The 26,039-nt window shown below is 39.9% G+C and overlaps 1 protein-coding gene across 3 annotated transcripts in view; it reads right to left on the bottom strand.

The window, feature by feature from the left end:
• Window positions 1–26,039, bottom strand: part of TTC17 (tetratricopeptide repeat domain 17) — a 97,662-nt gene that overhangs the window by 30,130 nt on the left and 41,493 nt on the right. For 2 of the 3 annotated variants that reach the window (XM_036029265.1, XM_028515204.2), the window contains exons 16-17: window positions 23,871–24,057; window positions 8,605–8,775 (exon numbers count right to left, since the gene is read on the bottom strand). In XM_036029265.1, the coding sequence (XP_035885158.1) occupies window positions 8,605–8,775; window positions 23,871–24,057 (358 nt within the window). The remainder of the gene's footprint in view (window positions 1–8,604; window positions 8,776–23,870; window positions 24,058–26,039) is intronic. The other variant, XM_028515205.2, reaches the window with a different exon arrangement.

Below are 26,039 nucleotides of genomic sequence, written 5' to 3'. Positions count from 1 at the left end.
AGTGACTACAGAATGTACTACCATCTTTTTAAGGAAGTTTCTTTTACGTTTTCTGAATGAATCTGCTGGTTTCTACCGATGACAATGACAATGAATGAGATCTGAAACAAGTTTAAAGTAAAACAGGGGTTTGCAAAAGCTTTTCTTCAGAATATTCAGACAAAAATGGTTGGTTACTTGCCTCAATTATGTGGCCAGTGGTATAAGTGTAGGGTTGACAAAGAGTTTTAATTTTCAATTTCTATCTTGCTACTATGTTCTGAATGTCTAGCATTTTACCTGGCACATAGCAGGCACAGACTGAATTAATGGGAACGCAGAAATAATTTGGTTTGCGAGGTCCTAGAGAATCTGCTGCTCCTTCCTTTTCCTTGTCCTGCTGACATTTCCAACTCTAAAGTCTACCTTGTCATGAGTTAAAGTATGGTCAGCTTGGCTGGATGAATTGGAAGCGACAGAAAGGTAGGCATGGCTTTAGCACAATCAGTAGCTCTTTATGCCATTTACTATGGCATACTATGCCATTGACAAATTTCTCAGTAGCTAACCTAGGAAAGCAGCTGGACAGGGTTTCTACAGGGATCCCTAACAGCAACTTAGAGAAATTCCAGGCATCTGACTTGCGGCAACACTGCCGTCTCTAAGTATTATGTTATTCAGCTTCCTCTCCTTGCCTCTCCTATGGATACCACGGGAGTCCTTGCACCTTGTCCTGAAACAGGAAAGGATTTTCTCAAAACTCAGCCACAGTGAAGAATATGGGTTTAAGCAAAAGTGGCTTTTGGCCAAAGAGAGACCGCAAGTAACTAATGCCCCAGCGCACAGCTGGGGCTGCACACAGATGCCGTGTTGGGGAGCCTTATTCACTATTGAGGGAGCATTTATGTGGTTCAGCTGCAAAGAGTTCCCCACGGTTAATGCTTCCCTGTGCCCTCACCACTAAGTAATACAAATCATTAAAGAGTTCACAGAGAAAGGGACTTCACTGAGGAAAATCAATATTCAAATAAAGAGAGACCACGGAGCCTGCTGCAGGCTGCTGGGGTGGGTGAGAGCGAGTCCTACAGAACCACACTGAACAAAAGTGAGGGAGAGGGAGATCACACACATGCTGAGTTGGAAGAAAAATAAACCACACTTTATTTATTTAGAGCCTGCTATGGGCCCATCTACACGTATAAGCTGTACAGGTGGGAACAAGAGCAACAGGAACCTGAGGAATCTGAGGAATTCAATACATTTACAATCAAGCTGAAGACACAAAACTGTACACATTAAACAATGAGAGAACAAGAACATTTAAGAGTTTTGGAAGGAAAAAAGTACTTGATGGGAGCCACAAAACTCTTCCTAAAGGCAGGCAGACCACCTGAGGCAGGGTTCAGACAGAACAGACAGCAGGCAGGGCACTCACTACAGTGACGACACTGAAGAGCATGCGTGCACACACACACAGGCTGACACAGGCGCGAGGAATACGTGTGCAAAGGCAGTGATTCCAAATTAGCTAGAATGAAACTGCATACAGAGGAGACCAGCAAGTAACAGACACACCGAGGGAAGGCGGGTGACCCTGCGAATGTCTGGGACAGTCAGGAAGACTGGCTGCAAAGAGAGCCCTGTTTGCCCAGCAGAAGAGTACCACGGTGACAGCCATACTGACGGAAGTCAGTGCAGTAAGTCCGCTGGTGTATCTGGGGTTGGGGAGGAGGAGAGCAGGGCAGAGGATAAGGAGACCAATTAGAAAGGTATTTCAATAATCTATATACAAGTTCTATGAAGGGAGGCTGACTTAGGGTGAGGATAAGAGGAATTTTTTAAAAGGGAGGGGAAGATGTATGTGAGAAAATGTCAGTGGAGGAAAAATAGAATTTGGTGATTAAAGTGAACTTAGGACAAAGATTAGGGTAGGTTCCAAGATGATTTTGAGATTTTAAAGCCCAAGTGGGCTTTTTACTATGTGAATGTAGTTTGGAATCTGAGTATGACGACAGAATGTGGGAGTCAGCAAGGGGCAATGGGAGAGCATTGGGATTTGTGGCCCCTGAGAAAGAAGATGCCGACCAAGGAGGGCTCCTGGTGGCTAAATGGGTTCAAATGAAAACAAAACGAAACGAAACAAAACAAAATGAAACGAAAGCAGCCTAGGAACTCTGTCTACACAGGGGCCTCAGTTGCAAGCTGCACTTCACGGAGCAGCTCCGACTGAATGCTCCGCCTGCTCTGTTTCTACCACCCAAGACAGCCCTTCCAGGGAGTTCCTGGAATCCTAGTTCAATCCATAGGGTGGCGGTCCCCTTCCAATTGGAGTTGTGATGCTCTGATCAATCAGAATGGCTCTATTCTGACCAATTAGGACAGTGCCTTTTGGACCAATCCAACAGCAAGGATTTGGATTCCTCACTTGCATGAGGACAGACTAATCAAGGACCCGGGGCAGGGACTTCGGTTCACGTAAACCAGCCCTGCTCTGGCCCGGAGAGCACATTTTCCCTTTCCACCAAGAGTGAAGACTGTATTTCTCTGCCAGAGCTGAGCACATCAGATCACAGCAGACTGGCTTTAAAGTCTTGAAATCATCTTTGAATCTACCCTGTTCTTTGCAGTTGGTTTCAGTACAATATTGCAATATTTGAGACACACCTGGAGATGCGTGGTTAAGCCTGAGCACCTCAGTTGAAGAGATTTTGAAGGCAGAGCACATTTACAGAAAAGTGACTTGGCGAAAGGACTCAAAAGCACGTTACATGAAGAAGGACCGAAGAAACCGAGGGTCACCCCCACGGCAGGAAGAGTGCACAAAAAAATCAAGCCTGACAAACATTTTGCTAGAAAGGTTTTATAAAATTCTAGAGAGAGTACTTCAGGGCTGGGGAAGGGACTACAAGCCCCACATAAGAGGAGCTGTTCAAGAAAATGAGAACACTTAGTGAAAGGAAGCAAAAATATGAGGCGGGGGGAGGAAAGGTAGCAACAATCATCATCTTCAAATATTTAAGGAAATGCGACATGAATGAGAGAAGGACCAACTCCATTAGCCTCAGAGAACAGGACTGGAAACGAGACGTCCTGTTTCAGCTCAGCATTAGGAACGGCTTCTGAACTGTCATAAAGTGGAGTGGGCTGGCTACTCAGGGGGAGAGACTGAGCCCAAGGCCTGGGGAGGGAGCAAAAGCCAGACAATGACAGAAGGTGACAATATCTGGTAAGCATCAGTACTGATAATCACGGAAGTGAGGTTTCAGGGGTTTCAGGAGCAGAGCACAGAGAGATGAGTGCTACTTCCTAGACAAAACGGACAGTAGACGGGGGTAAACATCAGAGGTAGGGATCATGCATTCAAAGAAATGGCAGAAGAAAGTCTTTCCTTCAAAATCTGACTCAAAACGTCGCCTCCATCAAGTCTTACATGATTAGTAACAGCAGGTCTGAGTACTAACTCGACTGTGGTTTCTGAAGACAGGCAGGCGCAGTCCACCTTAAGAATGATACCACGGAGGGACATGTCCCTTTCACAAAATGGAAAAAAATATACGAAGGAATTGGATGAATTTGGTTTCTAATTAGGACTCCTCCACCATAGGACCCTGGCAGTTCTGTCTTGAATTTTAGTGTCTTCTTTAAAAGGCAGTGATCTGGTTTTGAAGGCAAGTGTCAAGCTTATACAATTCAATGCATAAACAATAGGATAAAAGTTCACGCTGGCAATTAGAAAGCTTGAAAGGTGTAACCCAGAACAAAGTAGGTATGGGAACGATGAACTTCTGAGAAGAAAACAAACTTGAATTTTCATTTGTACCAACGGTGTTCTTCCTTCTTTTAGGTGGGTCTAGATAGCAAGAAAAAATAGAATTCCACGAAGATAACCTAAAAAAGCAAGTAGGGAATCTTTCCTCTTACAACACCTGTGTAAATATGTCAGGGCTCCCTTTAATCAAACAGATGTGTACTTAGAAGATACTACACGCACATGCTTGTGAGGACTTGGGCTTGTAAGCAGCCCGAGTCCAGAAGCGGCAGAGTCTCATGCCTGTGTTTGCAGAAGTGACATTTACTTAGTTCCCACTATGTACCAGGTGCTAAAATAAATGTTTCCCTAAGTTATTTCATTTAAATACTTAAAAACACTCTGGCATTTCTTTGATTATTTATGTTTTTTTAAGATTTTATTTATTTATTTTTTAGAGATACGGGGAAGAGAAGGAGAAAGAGAGGAAGAGAAACATTAATGTGTGGTTGTCCCTCATGTGCCCCCAACTGGGGACCTGGCCTGCAACCCAGGCATGTGCCCTGACTGGGAATGCAACCTGCGATGTTTTGGTTTGCAGGCTCACGCTCAATCCACTGAGCTACACCAGCCAGGGCTGACTATTTTTGAATTAAGAACATAAGGAAGGCTCAGGAAGGCCAAGTAAGTTGCCCAAGATTCAATAACTAGTATGTGGGAGAGCCAGGACATGACAATATTTCTGACTATAAAATCAGAAAAATCACCATTCCTTCCAACGTCTAAGGTTTACTGTGGAGGAATTCTGTACTAGATAATGACAAATTAAAGCAGTGGTTTTCAAATATTGCTCAGACACAAAATTTCTAGCAATCCTTAATGGTGAGAAAGAAAACAAAGGTACATATATAAAGTTATACACACACACACGAACACTTATGTCCAGATACACTTCTGTTGCTGTGAGGCTGCCAAATGTCATTTCTGAGGAAGACTCACCTTCACTCTGAGATTGTCTTTGTACCTTTATGACATTAAAATGTTTTTTGCTTTATATAATGGTGATAACAGATTTTAGTTTTCTTTTGAAAGATTTTACTTATCTATTTATCTATCTATTAGAGAGAGGGGAAGAGAGGGAGACAGAGAGGGAGAGAAACACTGACACAAGAGAGAAACATCAATTGGCTGCCTCCTGCACACACCCTGACTGGGGACCGAACCCACAACCCAGGCACGTGCCCTGGCTGGGAACTGAACTGGCAACCTTTTGCTTTGCAGAATAATGCCCAACCAACTGAGCCACACCGGTCAGGGTAGATTCTAGTTTTCTTTTAAAATGACCTTGCCAATTAAAAAATAAAGTTATGACTCAAACCTCTACTTCTGAGAACTACAGGCAAAAAAACAGTTTATGGATCAGAAGGCCTGAGAATAATTTAAATTATGTCACCAACTGAATAATTTGGGCAAGGTCACTGGGCCCAATTTCCTCATCCATCAGATGGGCTCAGTAATAAAATCCACGAGGTTAATACATAATTCATAATCCTGTGTAAATTATAAGTACCACAAAAAGGTAGTGATTATCGTGATGTTTTTATAGTTACTAGAGAGGGTATTAACTTGCTCCCCCCATGCCTAAACTCTGGGAGCACCTTCTTCTGAATTTCCCTGCACACTGACACGTCCGAGAGGACTGCACTGTGCGTGTTAGCATGTGCACACCAGCAGGCTTCCTAAGGTGAGGTTATCAGAGACAGAGAGATATTCCTTTTTAATATAAATAGTGTGCTCTAATAAAAGCCAAAGCACAGACATAAAAGAATTTTTGTATTGTATTTTTGGAGGAAATTTAAAAAAATCACAAGTAGTAAAGCCAGTAAGAGTCGTCATCATATTGCAGATTCAATGAGCTCTCTGGAAAGGAACCCGCCCCGGGAGACAGTCTGCATGGTGCTGCAGGGACCGGAAACACCTGGCCTCTGCCACGGAGACTACACTGCATCCTCAGTAGGGCGATGGAACAGAACTATGTGAGGGACACGGGACCAAAGAATGTGAGCACTAGGTCACAGTCTGTCTTCACCAATGCTGTATTCAGAAATCCGGGACACAAACAGCAAGACTTTGCTTGGGTTGTATTCTGAGTTATGCAAGGAACAAAGACCCTAATTTGGTCGTCATGTGTATTCTGGTCACTAGGGAGTTGTATTGCACTGGAATAGGGACAGTTTCTATAAACCGAATAAACCACCCCTAACACTACCCAGTTTCATTTGTATCAATTGTGAATTCATCAAGCAACCTCACCATGTCCATTTGGTAGTGTGGGTGCCTGATGCCAGAAAGAGACGTGAGTCTGTCAGGTACCAGACAGGAGTAGCTTCCTCATAAAGGAACAACTGGCCATCTGGTTTAAGATCCAATCTCTTTTGAGCTGGTAAATGGGAATCAGTTTCCTTAAAAGCCCAATAGTTTCTGGTAGAACTGATAAACTAAATTTCTAAACCTGCAAAGGTGAAGGTCACAACTTCTCCTTTGAGGTCTAGCTTGCCTCTCTTAGGCATCATTTTTATATACAATTCTACTTAGAAAGAAGCAAGATTCTGTAATTGTTAAATATTGGGTTGGCCAAAAAGTCTGCATGGTTTTTTCTGTAAAATAAAGGCACATATTTCATTTTCACCAATAACTTTACTGATTTGGATATTCTGAGTACGCTGGCAATCTCCCACGTGGTACAACACTGATTGTTCTCAATATCTAGATTTGATCGCTATCAACTTCAACTGGTCTACCTGACTGTGGAGCATCGTCCAGTGAGAAACTGCCAGCATGAAAACTTCACAAACCACTTTTGACATGACTGATCAGTCACACACACCACATAAATCTTTTTTTGCATCTCAGTTGTTTTTTACCTTTCTTGAAATAATAAAGCATGATATGCTGAAAATGTTGCATATTTTCTTCCATTTTAACATTAAAATGGCTTCACAAAAACTCACTGATTTTGATTTTTTTTTAATGCACACTGATATGACAGCTGTCACAACACACTCTAACAAAATTGTTTTGAATGAAGTTAAGGACAACTAATGCGACTAGAGCTATCTTACGGAAAATACCAAATGAACTTTTTGGCCAACCCAATAGGTTAATCCAACCTATATATAGGAAGGCAAGTGCCATGCTTTATTACTTTAAAAAATATTTACTGTGCACAGGAAGACAGTAACGTAAGACATAGTATATAAGAAGCTCATAGTCTCATGGGAGAGAAGACATACAAGTGACTAACACTACATGACTTGGCCTGGATAGAAAGCGGGAGTACAACGGCAAATGCAACAACTAAATGCTTAGAGTCCTTTGTGAAGGTTTCACAGAGGAGGCGACATTGGAGCCGCATCTTGGAGCAGCACAGGAGCTGTCCGAGTAAAACAGGGAGTACAGACGGCCACTCCCAGCCTGCGCACGGACCCGGAGGCCCGAAGCAGCACTGCACGTGAGGGCAATGCGCAGTGGCTGTCCTCTCCGTCATGTACGGTACGGATGTTCGGTCAAACACGAAAGCGAGGGGCAAACTGTCACGTATCCCATTCTAAGACATTTGGACTCCCACTATAAATAATAGAGAGCTGTTAAAAAATGTAAACATAGGCAACTTACCTGATCAGATCTGATTTTAGAAACAACTCTTTGGATACACAAAAAACTGGTGACAGGGGTTGCTTCTGCTTTTTAACTTTTGTACCATTACATGTATCATCGCTCTCTCTTACTCTCATCCTCCCTCCCTCCCTCCCTCCCTCTCTCCTCACACAGACTGAAGGAAAAGCCTAGATAGTAGGGAACCTACTTATGAGGCCCCTGCAATAGCCCAGGCAGAAACAAAGAACATCTGAATTTAGGCAGGGGGGAAGGAATAGACGAAGGTAAGATCCAACCAGTGTTAGGAAGTGACTGGATATGGCGGTGCCTGAGTGAGTTGCGATGCCGTTAACAGAAAGAGGAATGCAGACTTTAGAAGCAGTTCAGGCAACAGGGTGAAAGTGAGGACAAGTTCAAGTTCGGATATATTAAGTTTGAAGTGCATGTGGCACATCCCGATAAAGAGAGCACTGAAAAAGGGAAGTGAGATCTGGAGTTGTGGAAACTCTCTCTGCTGAAAACAGAGAGCTGGAGTCACCGGTACACTCACAGGCGTGTGAGACACCGAGTGAGAACACAGAGAGGGATAAGAAAAAGAAGGTGAAGGTTAAAATCCTGGGTAACTCAACAGATCGGGGCAAAGTAACGAGGTGAAGGAAATTGAAAAGGATGTTCTGAAGACAGGAAGAGAGCCAAGAGCAAGCGATAGGGGAGAATTTTAAGGAGCTGCGCGCAGTTCCAAATGCAGTAAACTGTGGTTAAGTGGGATGAGTATTAAAATCAAGTCATTCATTTTGACAGTTATGGAACTGACTGAAAATGTGGTCATAAAAATGTGAGTGGGGGAGCTGGTAGGTAGCCCCCATTATTCCAAATCTTTAAATTTCACTGGGTTAGCATAAATATAACTTATCTTGCTTTGTTTTCAAGGACTTCCTCAGTAGACTAATACTACTAAAAAGAGTAGTACATAACCAAATCAAGTTTGTTCTAGCAAAAGACAGGGAGGCAGAGAAAAAAGAGGATGAAAAGCATTTCCACAGTACAGCTCATCTTCTGCCTCACCATTTGAGGCCCCCCCGCCCCATCATGAAACTACCACGTAAGAAATGAGTAACTGCTAAAAAAAGGAAACAGATTCTTGAGTAGAGAAAAGCCTACGCTTAAAACCTGGAGTTGATTTTACCCCAGAAGCACAGCTCAGGTCAACATCAACTTACTTTCCAGTCTAAGGACAGCTGAGTCCCCCCCTGAATTCTCAACAGAGAGTACAGGGTCCTCCTCTGTTCCTGTCTCAGAGGACTCTTCTTCGGCAGCATCCAGTGACTGTGAGTTGTCAAAATATTTCTGTTTGTCATGGCTGTTGTCCAGGGTTTTCTCATGACAATTACCTCAATGACAAGAGACACAATACAGCACATTAGAAACATCTCTCTTCTGTAGTCCCACGGCTCAAGGTCCCCAAGCATCAAGAAGAGCGAAAAGGCAACTATGTAGGTTTTCTTCCAGCAGAACATACACAATCAGTGAGCAGGAGAGCCCAAAGGCAGATCATTACTGTGACTCAAGTTTAGCACTGAAGTCCAAGTTTTACCTGCCAGGCTATTATAAGGAGCAAGTATTTGAGGGGAGAAACGGGAACAACAAAGATCACGTCCTAAGATCTCATTCCATTCATAATGAATGTGGAACGGTTCTTTGAAAGTCAAAGACATCATTAAAATTTTGCCTTCTCCCTAAATCAATCTGGAGATAGATGAATTATAGCAGAGAAATGTAGCATTTTTTTCATCCTAATTTAAAATGAAACATATATCAAATGATAAAGGATTATGAATGAAAAACCAAGGATTTAAAAGGGGACAGTGGTAGCGGAGAATCCATGTTTAAGACTGCAGTTATCACAAAGGATACCTTTTCTTTTGGAAACCAAGTTCTGGTCATGGACATAAATATTTGCCTAGGCATAAAATGTTAGATCTTGAATGTAATCATAGTCTTCTTTGATACTTTGATATGTATAGGTGAGCCTGACTTCTTACAATTTCTCCAGAGCCCAGGAGCTCTGGCCCTACTAGGGACTATGTGTTAATGTGGATAAAGAGCAAGCATCCAGCTCCACCCAACAGTCATTCTCTGGGTAGAGGTTGAGTCTGATGTGGCAGTGACTTGACTAGCTGAACAGGGCTTCTCTCCCTTGCTTACATCCCGTGAGTATGTTGGCTGAGGAGACATGTTCAGGAGAAGCCTACCCCTTTCCCATTACAGGATGCTTCTTTGGGTGAAAGTGTATAAGTAACTTCCCTTCCTTACTAGAACACTTAAAAATGCTCTAAAAGTTCATTAGAGAATGCTGTCTCAAAGACATGCATGCTCCCAATCAAGCGCTCTCTGCAGCTGCGGAAGTGCAGGAAGTCTCTTTCTGGACTTGATGGTTGCCTTACAGATTCCACAACTTAGGAAAGCACTTCTCAAGCCATTTCCCTTATTGTGCCAGGGAAACCTAATGGACTCAAACCCTTGCCCAATCCACTGAGTTCACAGAAACGGGACAACGGGCATGCAAAGTCACCTTCCATTTTCCAATTCTAAACTATCTGCATGTAAGTGGTGGTTCTGGGATTTTATCACATATCTGAAACCGTTTTATCACATATCTGAGGTCACCGTATTCAACAAGGCTAGAAACAGAATTCTGTTTGAAGAGAGCTTCGGCTCTCAAGAAACTTGGAAGCAACTTGGGGGGACAGTAAACACAAAATAAACAACCGCGAGATAGCATTCTGTGCCAAATAAGACCTTCAGAGAATAAGCTTTGAGCAGGCAGATCTTGAACAGGAAGGACTTAAGAAAGGGAAACGTATAAGGAAGCCAATATTTGTTGAGCCCTTTGCCGCCTTCTTCCACTTACTCCTCAAAAACACCTTGTGAAATATTTTCACTTTTACAGATAAGGAAACTGATTCTCGGTGAAATTAAGTAACTTATCAGTAAGTGACAGATCTGGGATCTGAATTAGTTCTATCTCATTGCAAAGCCTCTTGAGTTTCCCCTAGTCAACGTTCCTGCTGTAGCAGAAAAAGTGCGGGTGGCGTTCTAGGCAGGGAGGAACGACGTGTTCAGCAAAGCAAAAGGAGCAGGAATTCTCCCTTGTGTCTGGCAGCCCATGAGGAGGGAGGTGCGTGTGTATGTGTTTGCATGTGCCCCAAAAGGGCTAACAGAAAAGCAGCCCCGACCAATAGTAGTTGCTTTCTTTCTCCAGATTCTCCTGTGGGAGGACAGGGGTTGCTAATTTGCTTCCACTTCTGTTTTCTCCATCTAATATGCGCAGATAAGTGTGGGGAAACTAGACGTAGCTTATTAAAATAAACAGAGCAACGACATCAACTCTACACACCCAGCTGCATGAAGCCGACTGTGAAGAACATTGTACTTCTCAGAGACAACTCTTGAGATACAGATAAGCATGACTACTGAAAGCAGAGACGGAACAATGACAATGATGCTGAGAATTTTAAAATGTATGTCATTCCCAGCGACTATCCTCTGCTTTCAGCCTGGGTGGTTTTGCTTCTAAAGCATTTTCACCATGACACAGGTAGAATAAAACTTAATGTTACAAAAGCGAAGGTCAAATCTTTTAACACTGGAACCCAGTGAAATCCTGGCTGTTTTCTGCAGCTGACTTCCTCTTTCAACTTTTGTGTCTGTTTTTTTCCCTCTCCCACCCTCTCCCCATTATAAAAATTGAATTGGTTTCTTCTTTTTAAATATCTGCAGTATTTTAAAATGCTTTCTAAGTAATTTATAAGATATGATGGGCTTAAGTTCCCAAAGCTAAATAACCCTCTTGCACAACGCTCAAAACCCAGAAACCCTCTTGAGACAAACCTTGTACATTCTAAGAATGTCTTGTCCTCCAACTCAGGAAATTTGGGCCAAAATCTCTGATGGAGAGGGCAGAAGTGGGGAATCAAGGCAAACTAGGGCAGTAAAAAGAATAAGAGGTTTACGTTCAGATATTTCTTGGAAGTAGGCAGTATCAAAATGAAGAAGTGAAAACTATATGCCTTAAGATTAGAACTGTTAATGATTTTCTTAGGATCGTTAAAAAAGACTGCTCTGGCATTCTGATATGATTTACATAATTATCTCAACTAATAATAGAAAGCCAAATTGCCTAATTTTAAATTACTCCTTCCAGTTGTCTGAGGAAGAACGGAACCATTTCAGAAAAGACGAAAGTTTCCATTTTTTGGACTACAGTACAGGTCTACTCTAGCTCAAAGGGGAATTTAAAAAGCTGCTTACATGGAAAAATATTACTTGTCTTCCGCAGAGCTGCAGATGACGTTTGCATGAAAGAAACACATGAAAACGTTGGCGAAGTAAAAATGGAAAGGCACCTATCTACAAAGTAACATGTCATCTTCTGTGCATATGACTATTCTTTTTTGCTGATGCAAAAATGAGGAGATTCTATAGCTTAAACTGACATTGAGAGGTATGATTTTTTAAGGGTTTAAATGAAATACTTTAGATAACAAGGTCCCAGGTGAAAATAGGAACACTTTTCTGTGCTTAATGCTTTATACTTGCTTGCAAAGCATTTAGCATCTAATTCAAATCCTGGTGGTTTGGTTTTTCTTAGAATTAAGAGACTCCAAGACAATACCAACTAAGCACACTCCAAAGGGGCATTTCTGATTCTGGAACTGCTGTGAGATCTTAAGACAGATCAACAACTTTTTCTGTGGTTAGAATATATATGCATAAACTCAGTTATTAATAATAACTTATCCTAAAAGGATGTTCTGGAAAACAACTAAATATTTAATACACTTGTCAAAGCATAAGTCTCTTGGAGATAAAAGCACAATTTATTCTGTGGCTACAGGTTTTCAGAGTAAACTAACTTCTCAGAAACTCCTATCATTTCTAAGGTTAAGGAAGTCGCCTATCTTCTCATATTAATTCTATTTACAAAGGTTCAAGATCTATTTTCTAACTAGAGCAGCTGGATAAGCATACTTACCTTCTGAATCTCAAGTTAGTACGAGATTCCTGGTTGGGTAATTTAGGATCCTTTAGGATTAGTTGTACTAAAGAAAGGCCACAAATAAAAAGAAAGGCATCAGAAACTGGAAGAGCCCAGGGCACAGAAGCACACACTGGAAGCAGGTCAGTCAGTTCAGTCCTGCCTCTCCTTTCTAGCTGTGCAAAGCAGGGCACATTCTTCTTAACCTCTTTGTGTACCAGCTTCCTCATCTGAAAACTGAGTGTACAAGTAGTACCCATTTCACTGGGCTGTTGAGATTAAATCAGACCTCTGCCTGGCACATGGCAAGCTGCTATTATTATTTACTTATCCCTGAAAACAAAGGAATGAGAAGTTATCCCCACATAATCTCTATTCACAAAGGCCTTTTAGATATAGCCCACTCAGAATCTCTAGGATGAGCAACTAGCTCTTGGAAGTTATCAAGGTATTTGCCTAATTTCAGCTTCCAGTGTGTGTGTGTATGTAGAAGATGCTGGAGGCAATACAAGAGTTCATTTCTACCAGTCTCTTAGAAGAAAACGGCAATTATTTCTGATTAAACCGTTTAGCACATCTAAATTTTAAATTACTTAATACTTTTAGAAATTAGCCTCACTGTCCTCTATGTGCTGTTTAAAGGACCTTTTAGTAGATGGTGTGAAACCACTGTCTTACAACACAGAAACAGACTCTAGATACTACATTCAGTGAAGTCAACAGCTACCTCTGCTACTCAACAGAGCCCATTAGACTGCTACCGTTTGCTCCCGTCTTCTGCCAGACCTTACTCCCCCACCATCCTTTCCCCCAAAACAGAACAAGTAAGTGTGATACTCCCGTGCTCCCTACTATACAATGAATTTCTACGACATAAATAATAATTGAACTGACTTGTAATGAGAACTAGAATTCAAATTTTATGTTGTTGAAGGCAATGTAACAAATGCTAAAACAGTGACTATCATAAAAATATTCCTACTGTCCCTGTTTAACAGGATTACTTGTATATTATACTCTAAAGTCTCCTTTTTTTCTGCCTACAGGCAAAGTTACTTTACGGGAGGCATTCTTTCAATTAAATATGAGGTACTTGGGTGAAAGACACAGACAACACTGTCCTCTAAACAGACACGAGCGACGTTTCATGGTATGTCTTTCTCCCTGCCTTTCCCCTCGGCTGCACTCAAATCATGCAGCTCTAAAACCACTGTTTTTTATGCAGCTAACTCAGAAACATAATGTGTATGTTTTATTTTATTATAATTTCAGCGACCTCATAATTTCATATTTATTTCTCTAGTGAAATAATCTTTTACAAAAGGTAGTAAAAGAAATCATGAAGTGAACAAAAGTGTATCTCTTAATTGCTCACCACTGCTCACAAAATTACTTTAAAATGTTACCAGGAAACTTTAATTGTGGGTGGCGTGTGGGGCTTAGTACCACGAGTAACAGGAAAAAAGAAACTTTTCTGGGGGCAGACACCTTTATGATTTCCATCTCTAGAGGTGGTGACAGAGTCCTGTATACCTCCTCCCAAGAGGAACACTCCACGGAATAAATTTAAAATCTGCCTCAACTGCAGCCTGACCATCTGAACTGGGGCAAATCAACGTACATCTCTGTGTCTAGGTTCTTTATCAGAAGTTTTGAAATGCACAGGTAAACTACTGCCCCACAGGAGGATCCTTGGGAGACAACATTAATGAACCCACTGGGAACACAACTCCAGTGACGGAATCCTTGCATCTGGGTGAGACCTGGCTGCTGAGGACTGCGCCGGAAACAAATGAAGCTGTCCCGCCTCCTCTGCCCTGCGCTGTCTGTGCTTAGGAAAGACGAGAAATAATGGCTCCTTAGACTTGTTCTCATTCAGCACTTACTGCTCAATGAAATTCTTTGCAGGTTTTAAAGAAATGGTTGTGCATTAACTGACCTTAAAAGTGCAATGCCAGGTAGGAAACAGACCATACTGAAGACCTGAAATCAGCAACCTCAGGATTACACAGGCATTTCCTCCTAGTGAGGTGAAGAGTCAGAAGCAAGTTTAAAAAAGAAAACTAAGATAGAAAAGTATGATCTCAAATACAAGTAAGTGTGTGTACTTCCCTTCTACTGTATACCCTGGAGTTGAAATCTACCCTGGGAACACTCAGTTCACACGTGGTAGGGGAACCTGCTTTGCCTAAAAATTGAGGGCTGCATCTGTCCTGGTTTCTGCAGACCAGTATTCCTGCCTCCTTTAAGAGAAGAAGAACTGGCTGTAAATCTGACCTCTCTGTCATGCCATGTGGTCAGCATCAGTTGAGACACACAGACACCATGAAACACAGGCTGTGGAAGAAACAACTCCAGTGACGGAATCCAGGCTCTTGGCAGCTACATACCTTCCTCTAGAAACATGAAAGGTCGGATTATATCTCTAAACAAGGGAATTTAAACACTTGCTGGAAGTTTACTGTGAAAGATGTTCCCATGCAAAAAAATAAAATAATAAAATAACTACCACAGCTGCTATTGTTATTATTAAATTTAAATCTCTGGCTTACGTCATCCTAGAGAAATTTATCTCAAGCAAGAATGCTGGGGAAACTAATCCAAAAGGTTTTCTCAGACTCACTGGTGCACCCATAAAGGTTTTTATGAGGATCAACAAGGGCATTTGTTTGTAACTGTTATTAAAAACTGTGTGGACAGAAGGTGGAAGATTACAAGCTATCTATTAGATGTGTCAGTGTCTAGTGGACAAGTGAGACAACAAAATTCCTTTTCTCTTCTGCCTCCTGTGCTATTGCAGCTATAGACCTCAACAGCTCTATATTCATATGTGAATGTTGAGTGGTGGTTTGGTAAAAGCATTCTGGGTAAACAGTGGGTAGATAAAATTAATTACTCTTTGTTATTAGGTATTTTTAGTAGTTCATACTTGAAATATCATCAGCTAATATGCCATTTACTTAATCCTATGTGCTAAACTTTGGGGCCAGGGTATGAAGATGAAAAAAGGATCAGTCCCCGTTCACAGGGAGCTGGAGAAGTCATGTATACAGGAGACCTGTGTCTCATACATCAGTAACTATAATAGCACGTCACAGGGGCTGGAGGAGAGGCACAGGTAGGTAGACTGATTGGTTACACGTTACCTGTAGTTAAGAGACCAGGAGCGGCATATGGCAGAAGTGGGCCCTGAAAAATGGGTAAGATCAGGAATTTTACGGCGGGGAAAGGGGTGGAGTTACAGAGAACTGCTGCAGAAAACCTGAGCAAACATGTGGAACCAGGAGAGCAGGACACATGTGGTAAAGGAAACAGGCTGTTCACAACAGCACTACCAAAAATCACAGTTCGGTACAGTTCCCATTGACTCTGCAAAAGGCAGAATGAGATTATAGTTCTTATGCAGTAAGTGAGCTTGAGTTCACCACATCTACTCGAGTCAACCACACACTCTTGCAGTGAATCAGCTTCACTCAGTTCTTAATACTTAGTTGTAAGATGCACCTCCATTTCAGGACTTTGAAGCTAGTTTTAATTCTTTTCACAAAAATAAATGGCAGTAAGCTGCCTAGTAACATATAAAATGCTATAAAAACTGAGTCTTTAAGACTGTGTGTGTGTGTGTGTGTGTGTGTGTGTGTGTGTGTGTGTGTTTAAAGCAGGCATCTTCATTAATTCTTACGAAGAAGGCGGTAAAGCCAAGTCCTAACTGCAAGCAGCGCATGCTGGACCCTCCACAGGAGGGCAGCAGAACGCAGGCCTTCCTTTCCTCCAAAACCTGAACCACATGAAAATTGCTTTAAGTTACAACTTATAAATCTACAGAAATTTTGGTTGAAGAACACAGACTAAACAAGTTATAAAAGGGAATAAGATTTAGGCAAACAGAAGCTACAAAAATACAAACATGGGGAAGACAACACAGGTTAATTCTTCTGTAGACTAGAAAAGATGATAGCTCATGAAAATGGTTTGGAAATTCTCCCATTTTTTTTTTCCTATAGTGGAGAAAGCTTTCAAACACGTATTATAGAGAAACTTGCATAAAATTCTAAGCATACCTAGATATTAAATTCTGACTTCTATATAACATTTATTCATTATTTCTAAAATTCTGGGCCAGCAATTTTAGCGGGCACGTGTCTCAGTGAATTAAGACCAGAGTCGAGAAATCCTGGGTCTGATGCTCAGTTACATTCGGTCAATACCAGCACCCGTTAGTGGCATACCTGTAAACACCTCATCAAGGGAAGTCTGATAAATACAAACTACCATTGATCTTGTTTTCTAATGTAATAAAAGTAATACTGAATGAAGACTAAAAAGCTAGTGAAGTTGAAGAATGAAAGTATTTAGAAAAGATTTTAAAGTAATAAATGCCTGGCAAAACCCACTGTCATGAATGTTACAGATGCAATATCTACTATTTTGCTTATACCTATTGTTAAAATTTATTATCCAATTTGGTCATTAGGGAAGATACTAATTATTACCTCATGAAGTTTCATTTCTGTGACTTCATTTTTTCTAATTACAAAAGTCCTTTTGTAAAATGTTGAGCATTTCAGCGACCTTAGACTTAAAAACATAAGTTTATTAAACAGATTCCATTTACTTCAAAAAGGGCCAGATGCGTTGTTACTGAAGTATGAGTTTGTCAAAGCAACTCATTCAGCTGTATTTAGGTTAAATCAAGTTGTAAAATAACAAACCAGTAAATGTAAAAAAACAGTGTATATGAGGTCTGTCCGGAAAAAAGTACAGCCATTGTTAATATTAGAAGAACAGATTACATGACACAGATGTAACCTAGCAGCCCAGGAGAGTGGACTAAAATGTGCAAGTGTGAACAATGACAACTTCACTGTACTAGTCAGTGGGGGCCATAGACACCATTGAGTGAGCATGGGTACTGTGTGGCCGTCGCATTCAATGAGTGAGTGAGTACAGCAATGAATCTGCATCAGATTTTGCGTTAAGCTTGAATATTCCTCCATGGAAACTATCTGGGTGATTCAGAAGGCTTTTGGGAACAATGCAATGAGTACAGTGCAAATAAAAGCTGGCACAAATGCTTCAAAGATGGTCGAGGATCTGTTGAAAGTGATCCATGTTCTGGGAGGCCTGCAGCAAGCAAAACACCTGAGCATGTTGAACAATCAACAAAGATTGGCAACGACAGTGTGAGAACCAGAAGTTGATCTGGGGATTCCAAAGACTACAGTGTCTGAGATACTGACGCAGGGTGTTGGCATGAAATGTGTCATGGCAAAATTTGTTCTGCAGCTCCTGCTACCAGAGCAGAAGGAACATCGTGCTGCACTTGCTAATGATCGGATTCAAACTGCCACCAATGAACCAGATTTCCTCAAGAAGGTCATAACCGGAGATGAATCCTGGGTCGATGACTATGCATACATTCTCGAAATGAAGGCCCAGTTGTTCCAGTAGAAGTCGCCTGGTTCTCCACACCCAAAGGTGTGGCAAAGCTGCAGCAAGATCAAGACCACGTTAAGTGTGTTTTCCCATTGGGAAGGTGTTGTCCATCACAAGTATGCCTCTCCAGGTCAAACAATTAATAAGGAGGACTACCTCAGTGTTCTTCGTCAGTTGAGAGATGCAATATGACGAAAATGGCCACAGTTATGGGCAATCGGTGACTGGCAGCTTCATCATGACAATGGGTCTGTGCTTGCATCACATCTTGTACAGTTTTTTGGCAAACATGAAATCACCCAGGTGACTCAGTCCCCCTACAACCCAGACTTGGCGCTCTGCAACTTCTGGGTTTTCCCAAAACTAAAATCACCTTTGAAAGGGAAGAAATTTCAGACCATCGATGACATTCAGGAAAGTACGATGGGGCAACTGATGGCGATTTAGGAGAACTGTGTGAGGTCCCCAGGTGCCTACTTTGAAGGGGACTGAGGTGTCATTGTCCTGTGTACAATGTTCCTTGTATCTTCTTCAGTAAATGCCTCTATTTTCATAATGCATTGCTGGATATTTTCTGGACAGACCTCATATTTCAAAACTGGTGAAATAAAATATTTAATCAAAACTATAAGCACTAGCTCTCTTTTGCAGTTCAACTTGAGAGTGGGCAATTAAAAAAATCAATCTATTAACTTTTCCTTCCCAGTCCTTGAAATGGTAGTGGCAATATAAAACTTCCTATAAAAGAGAAGGCTTTGGCCCTGGCTGGTGTGGCTCAGTGGATTGATTGCCTGAAAGCCAAGTGGTCACTGGTTCGATTCCCAGTCAGGACTCATGCCTGGGTTGTGGGCTGGGTCCCTAGTGGGTGGCACATATGAAAGACAACCACACATTGATGTTCTCATTCTCTTTCTCTCTCCCTTGCCCTCTAAAAATAAATAAATAAAATCTTTAAAAAAATTTAAAAAAGAGATAAGGCTTTATTAAATGGTAATCAAGGGAGAGAGATGATAAGCAGCTGCTATAAGAACTTATGTACTTAACAAATGGCAGTCAATAAAATGATTCCTACATTAATAAAAGTGTGGAAAAACTATGAGCTAAGTAATTCAGTACTAATTGACACATTTTACCTATTACGTCTTTATAAGTAGAAAAACTTTGAGTATAGTGATTATTTATTTTTAAGCTGAATTAATCAGTATTCAAAGGTAACAGAATACATTACCTCTGCAGATAATTCCAAAACACATAAACTGAAAATCTATGTGAAAAATTCCATGATTATACATGAAAAGCAACAAAATACTTGCTGATGTTAACATACTGACTATAATTTTACCATTAAGTTCATATTACCCAAGACATTATATTATACTATAGTTCCTGTAAAAATAGCTACTAGTATGAATCTTTAAAGAAAATAATTTGTGAGAGATTAACAACAGTGGTCACAAAAATTATTTTAAAAAGGGTTTCCCAAGAGTACTTAAGTATTTTCAATCTTGAAAAGCTTATGTAAAAAGTTTTAAATTGGTAGCTTTTCAAAAAAGGGAGGATAAAAGCAGTTTAAAACCTTGTCTAACTGAAACCAATATGAATTCCTTGATCATTATATGGAGAAGGAATCATGAGCCTTGCCCATCCTCCTGAAACCTTACACTGTCTTAATAAAAACTCCAGACAATGATATGTCAGACAAGTAAAATAACTTGTGACGCTTATTTCAATATTGCAAAAATGAAAAAGCAAAAGCAGACAGATCATCTAAAGGCATAAAAATGTTATCATTATCCAGAGAGTTTTATTCATTTTTGTTCATTGAGTAGCTGCAATTGCCTAGGTATTCAAATATAAATTCATGGTTTTTATAGTTTATTTCTTTCAAGTTCCAGCTTTCAAAGCTGGAACTCAGCAAAGCAACTGTGAATGAACAACATTACTATGGAAACAAGTACGAAAAACACTATCAAAGAAAAATTCAATACTGAAATTAATTCTGTACCATCAATGATTTTTTAAACCTAGAAAATGCTATATAACACATTTTATTAGGGGCTAGTAGATGTTAGATTCTTTTCTAAACTAGTTAATTACAATGTGAAAAGGGCTACATTTTAAAAATTATTAATTAAGGAGTTCTTTCTAAAAGAACTAAAAAAGTATTCCCACTTCCCAATTATGTTCTTTTAATGTCATTGTACTGGATCCAATAATACTCTTTGGATAATCTGGACTATCAGACACTGCAACTTTAAGGAAGGTTTGCTTCAAGTTAGTAGTACCTTGGGCTAGTTGAGGTTATATTCTGAGAAAAAATTTCAAGACAAATGAACTTTCTATCTTGACATGAGTAACATAAAATAGGAACCAATTTCAAGAAACAAATACTGATGGCATTTTTATATACCAACAATGAACTATGAGAAAGAGAAACTAAGAAAAAAATCCCATTTACTATATCAACAAAAAAATAAAGCACCTTGGAATAAATTTAACCAAGGAGGTAAAAGACCTGTACTTGGAAAACTATAAACACTTAAAGAAATGGAATGAAGGTACAAATAAATAAATGCATATATCCTGTTAATAGAATAGAAGAATTAACATCATTAAAATGTCCATACTACCCAAAGAAATCTATAGAGTCAATGCAATTCCTATTAAAATACCAATGGCATATTTCACAGATCTAGAACAAATACTTCAAAAATTTGTACGGAACCAAAAAAGACCCTGAATAGCCTCAGCAATCTTGAGAAAGAAGAGTAAAATTGGATGGATCACAATACCTGATATCAAACTATACTACAAGGTCACTGCAATCAAAACAGTCTGGTACTGGCATAAGAGCAGACACATAGACCAATGGAACAAAATAGAGAGCCCAGAAATAAATCCATGTCTCTGTGGTCAATTAATATTTGACAAAGGGGGCACGAGCATACAATGAAGTAAAGGCAGCCTCTTCAATAAATAGTGTTGGAAGAACTGGACTGATACATGCGAAAGAAAGAACTAGCCACCAACTTACACCATACACCAGAATAAACCCAAAATAGGTAAAAGACTTAAATTTAAGTCATGATACCATAAAAGTCCTAATGGAAACATAGGCAGTAAAATTATAGATATCCCATGTAGCAATATTTTTGCCAATATATCTCCTAGAGCAAGGGAAATAAAGGAAAAAAGAAACCAATGGGATTTCATCAAAATAAAAAGCTTCTGCACATAGAAACCATCATGAAAATAAAAAGAGAACCAACTATGGGAGAACATATTTGCTGATGATACAACAGACAACGGTTTAATCTCCAAAATATATACAGAACTCACTTGACTCAACACCAGAAACACAGACAAGCCAATTAAAAAATGGGCAAAGGACCTGAATACACACTTCTCCAAAGAGGACATACAGATGGCCCACAGACGTATGAAAAGATGCTCAACATCACTAGCCACCAGAGAGATGCAAATTAAAACCACAATGCAATATCATTTCACACTGCTCAGAATGGCCATCATTAATGGATCAACAAACAAGTGCTGGCAAGGATGTGGAGAAAAGGGAACCCCAGTACACTGCTGGCGGGAATGCAGACTGGTGCAGGCACTGTGGAAAACAGTATAGAAATTCCTTAAAAAACTACAAACGGATCTGCCTTTTGACCCAGCGGTTCCACTGCTATGAATATACCCCAAGAATCTAGAAACACCAATTCAAAAGAACCTATGCCCCTCTGTTCATAGCATTGCTACTGACAATGGCCAAGTGTTGGAAACAGCCTACACTCCCATCAGTAGATGAACAGATCAAATAACTGCAGCACATGTACACAATGGAATACTATGCAGCAGAAAGAAAGAAGAAGGAATTCCTACCTTTTTCGACAGCATGGATGGAACTGGAGACTATTATATTAAGTGAAATAAGTCAGTTGATGAAAGATAAATACCATATGATCTAACTTATAGGAGGAATCTAATGAGCAAAATAAGCTAACAAGCAAAATAGAACCAGAGGCATGGAAAGAAGGGAAAGGGATTAATTAAAGAGCCATAGCAGTGACCCAGGGACATGGACAATGGAGTGGGGATGGACTGTGGGAGTGGTGGTGGGCTGGGTGGAGGAGGGCAAAGGGTGAAAAATTGGGATAACTATAATAGAATAAATAAAAATTAAAAAAAATAAAAGTGCATCTTAATTAAAAAAAATAAACAAATACTAAACAAAAGCATATAACACTAATGCTAAGGAAAAGGCTTTTTAGAAAAGAAACATTATATACTTTCAAACCCTCTTTCCCAGCAACGGAAACAAATCAAGAGAGGAGGAAGATGACAGTAGGTAAAGAGAATAAAACACTGTTACTATATAAGCAGCTCAAGGGAAAAAGTTAAACTTGTTTACAAGGCTGTGCTTAGGTAACCTACAAAACATTCTCTAGGATTCAACAAGAAAATAAAGATCTGCCCTGGCTGGTGTGGCTCAGTGGATTAAGTGCCAGCCTGCGAACCAAAGGGTTGCTGGCTTGATTCCCAGTCAGGGCACCTGCCTGGGTTGCAGGCCAGGTCCCCAGTAGGGGCTATGCGAGAAGCAACCACAATGATGTTTCTCTCCCTCTCTTCCTCCCTTCCCTTCTCTCTCAAAATAAATGTATAAAGTCTTTAAAAAAGAAAGAAAATAAAGATCCATAACTTGCACTGTGAAAGCTCTGAATACTTTGTATACATTATGCATTTCTACTTACTTTTACCTAATACTTATAAGAATCTCATCCAATCCTCCCAATAGGTATATGAGACAGACTTTTATTGTCTTTCCTTTTACAGATGAGGACACAAGTTACTTTACTGGGACTGACTCTAGCATCAGGGACTCCACTGCCCTGCTTTGCTAAAGCGCGGTCTTGGACCATCAGAATTCTCGCAAGACCTCCACTTTACACTGTGCTCAGCACTGCTCCTCAACTGAGTTATAGAGTTATGTCGCTGGGAGATTTTTGGTTTCTTCACTAAAAAACTAGGCTCTGATATTTTTTGAAAATGTAAGCACTACAAACTGCTTGTGATGGCACTGCAATCCTGAGGCACTCTAGAATAGGGAGTCAGGAAAACCAGTTTTGGGTGCCAAAACTACTAGTAATTACTGATTATCTTTTAGACAAGTCACTTAGCCAAGCGGGTGTCACTTTCTGTTCCTTAACATCTGAAGTGAAGGAGCTGAACAGATAGCCCTGTGCTTGAATATTACAATCAAATTCGAACATTAATGGAGCGCCACTGTGTGCTCTACAATGGTGAGCTACTGAGGATCCACACAACTGTAAACTGTACCTCTAGTAATTCAAGCGAAACTCATTTTTTCTCTTGCAGTAAAGGTTAAACAAACATTGTGGAACTCTTAGAGAGTTCTAACTGATGAATTTACAGTAGTTTAGACATTAACTCAAATATTCTGACCCAGGTGGACACACCTTTGTACATGCATATGTACACACTGCAGAGTAGCTCTGGAAGAGAGTGCATGAATGCAAAGAGACACCACTAATGCCAGGGGGCTCTTTAAAGGTGAGGAAAGGTCTGGGTCCCCTCCACTGAAAGGCAAAGGGCTGCATTTCCGTGCATGAGCACAGAGAAACTGTTTCAAATCTCACCACACAGTCTGAATTCATGGACAGAAAAAATATCCCTGACCATAAACACCAGTTGCTATAAAAACATCAGAGACTGGAGAAAAGAAAAAAAAAATCTCACAGCCTACCAATCCCAGTTGAATTGCACTTCAGTTAGCCTTTCTCAACTAGGGTTCTAAGAGAGAATTAAGCCTAACACCCTGCAGCACCTGTACAGTAAGAAATAAATAACTTCTTTCCTATGTATCTAGAATTATACTAGTTACGTAATATCCTTTGGAAAAATTGAGAAAGCCATTTTCTGTGTTGTTGATGAGGAGAAGAACTCTGGTTGAACTCATTATTTTGCCAGCACTTAATAGCTGCTTACCACTGCAAACAGAAGAGGTGATGTTGTACAGAAAAGGATAAAACTGCATACAGCGAATCAACTTCAGGCTGCTTTCACACTCTGGGCATTTGGTAGTTAATTTCAAAGCCTGTCTAAAGGCCTCAAGTGCCCCACTGATATTCTTCAGAGCAAGGTAAGCATTTCCCAGGCTCAAAAAGGTCAGGGGCTGAAAAAAAAATCAGCAAAATGTTAATGAATTAATATTATCTGAGAATTACCAAACCTTTACATTATAGGTCTTTTGGCTTTTTTTTTAAGGTACCCCATAAAAGTTAATGGCTAACAGCCCACTTTACTTTTACCAGCTATTTCTAAACTGTGTAACGCAAATATAAATTTATCTTTTACCTTTTTCCTAAGATAAAAAGTACATATATAAAGTGTGTAATGTATACTAGTATTAAGTGTATAGATCAATGAATTTATATATATATATGTATAGAGGTCTCTTAACCACCACTCAAGATATAAAAACAAAACATTCAGAATGTTCCCAGTGCCCCAAGAGGCAAAGTCAACCCCAATCCCAGAGGTAACCACTGTTGTGACTTCTATAGATTAGCTCTGCCTGTTCTTGAACTTCACATAAATGAAATCAGATGGCATGTTTTCTTATGTGTATATACAATATGTATCCTTTTGTAGCTTCTTTAACTTAACACAAAACTAAGATTCAAGAAATTGAGTGTTTTTGTGTATCAGTAGTCAATTCTTTGTAAAAAAAAATGTGTAATGTTGCATCATGTGAATATAGTACCACAGTGTGTTCATCTATTCTCTCACTGACACAGGTATCCGCACTGGCTCCAGTTGCTGGCTAGTATGAATAAAGCCACTACCAATATTCTTGTGAAGGTCTTTTGACAGCGTTATGTACTCATTTGCCTTGGGTATCCACTTAGCAGTGGCTCCTAAGGAGGGGCATATACTCAGTTGTAGGAGATATAACCAAATAATTTTCCGAAGTGGATGTACAGATTTATACTCCTATCCGCTGGTTTGAGAATTTGCTCACTGGGTCAGTCTTTTTAAATCAGCTGTTTTAGTAAGATGGAGTAGCATCTCACTGTGGTTTTAATCTGCATTTTCTTAATTAGTAATGATGCTGAATATTTTTTCATGTGTTTATTGGCCATTTAGATATCCTCATTTCTGAAGTGCCTGGTGTTTTCCCCATTTGAAAAAATGGTTTGTCTTTTCCTTATTGATTTGAAGAACTACACACACACACACACACACACTCATACATACAAGATACAAGACCTTTGTTGGAAATATTTAGCACAAGTATTTTCTCCCAGTCTGTGGTTTTCCTTTTCACTCTCTTAATCGTGTGTTTCGATGAAGAGAAATTCATAATTTTAATGAAGCTTAGTTTATATATTTTTCTTTAATTATAGCTAGTGCTTTTTGAAATCTTTGCCTAATGTAAGGTCATGAAGACTTTCTCCTATTTTTTTTTATCAAGAAGTTTTATCTTTTACATTTTGGTACATGATCCACCTTAAATTAATTTTGTATACAATGTGAGGTAGGAATAAAGGTTCGTTTTTTTCCCTAGGGGTTACCCAAGTATTCCAGCTCTACTTATTAAAGAACCAAAAGCCTCCCCCGCTGACATACACACGGAACTCCAGATGTGCCTTTGTCATAAATCAGGTGACCACATACATGGGGGCTTATTTCTGATTTCTCTATTGTTGTTGCTTAATATATTTGAGTATATCTGTGCCAATACCACATGTACTTCACAACCAGTCTTCAAATCTAGTAATATAAGCCTTCCAACTGTGTTTTTCTCCATCTTACACCAAATTTTTTTTGGCTATTCTAGATCCATTTTTATTTAGATTTTAGAATGAACTACCAATTCACACACATGTGTACATGCAACTGCTAAGAGCAAAATAATACCCATGAAGTGAATCTATAAATCAATTTGGAGAGAACTTATATCTTAATATTGAATCTTCCAATCCACGAACACAATGTGTATCTCTACTTACTTAGATCTTTTTCCTCTTATCAATGATTTGTAATCAGTATGGAAGCTGATTGTATCTTCCTTTAGATTTATTTCTCGATATCAGATTTGGACGCTGTCATAAACAGTTTTCCAAGTGTTTTCCAACGGTTTGGTGGGACTCG

The sequence above is a fragment of the Phyllostomus discolor genome, chromosome 6, assembly GCF_004126475.2.
Source record: "Phyllostomus discolor isolate MPI-MPIP mPhyDis1 chromosome 6, mPhyDis1.pri.v3, whole genome shotgun sequence".
In the NCBI taxonomy this organism is placed as follows: Eukaryota; Metazoa; Chordata; class Mammalia; order Chiroptera; family Phyllostomidae; genus Phyllostomus; species Phyllostomus discolor.
Note: the sequence above shows the minus strand (reverse complement) of the source record. Positions and strands in the feature narration are given on the sequence as shown.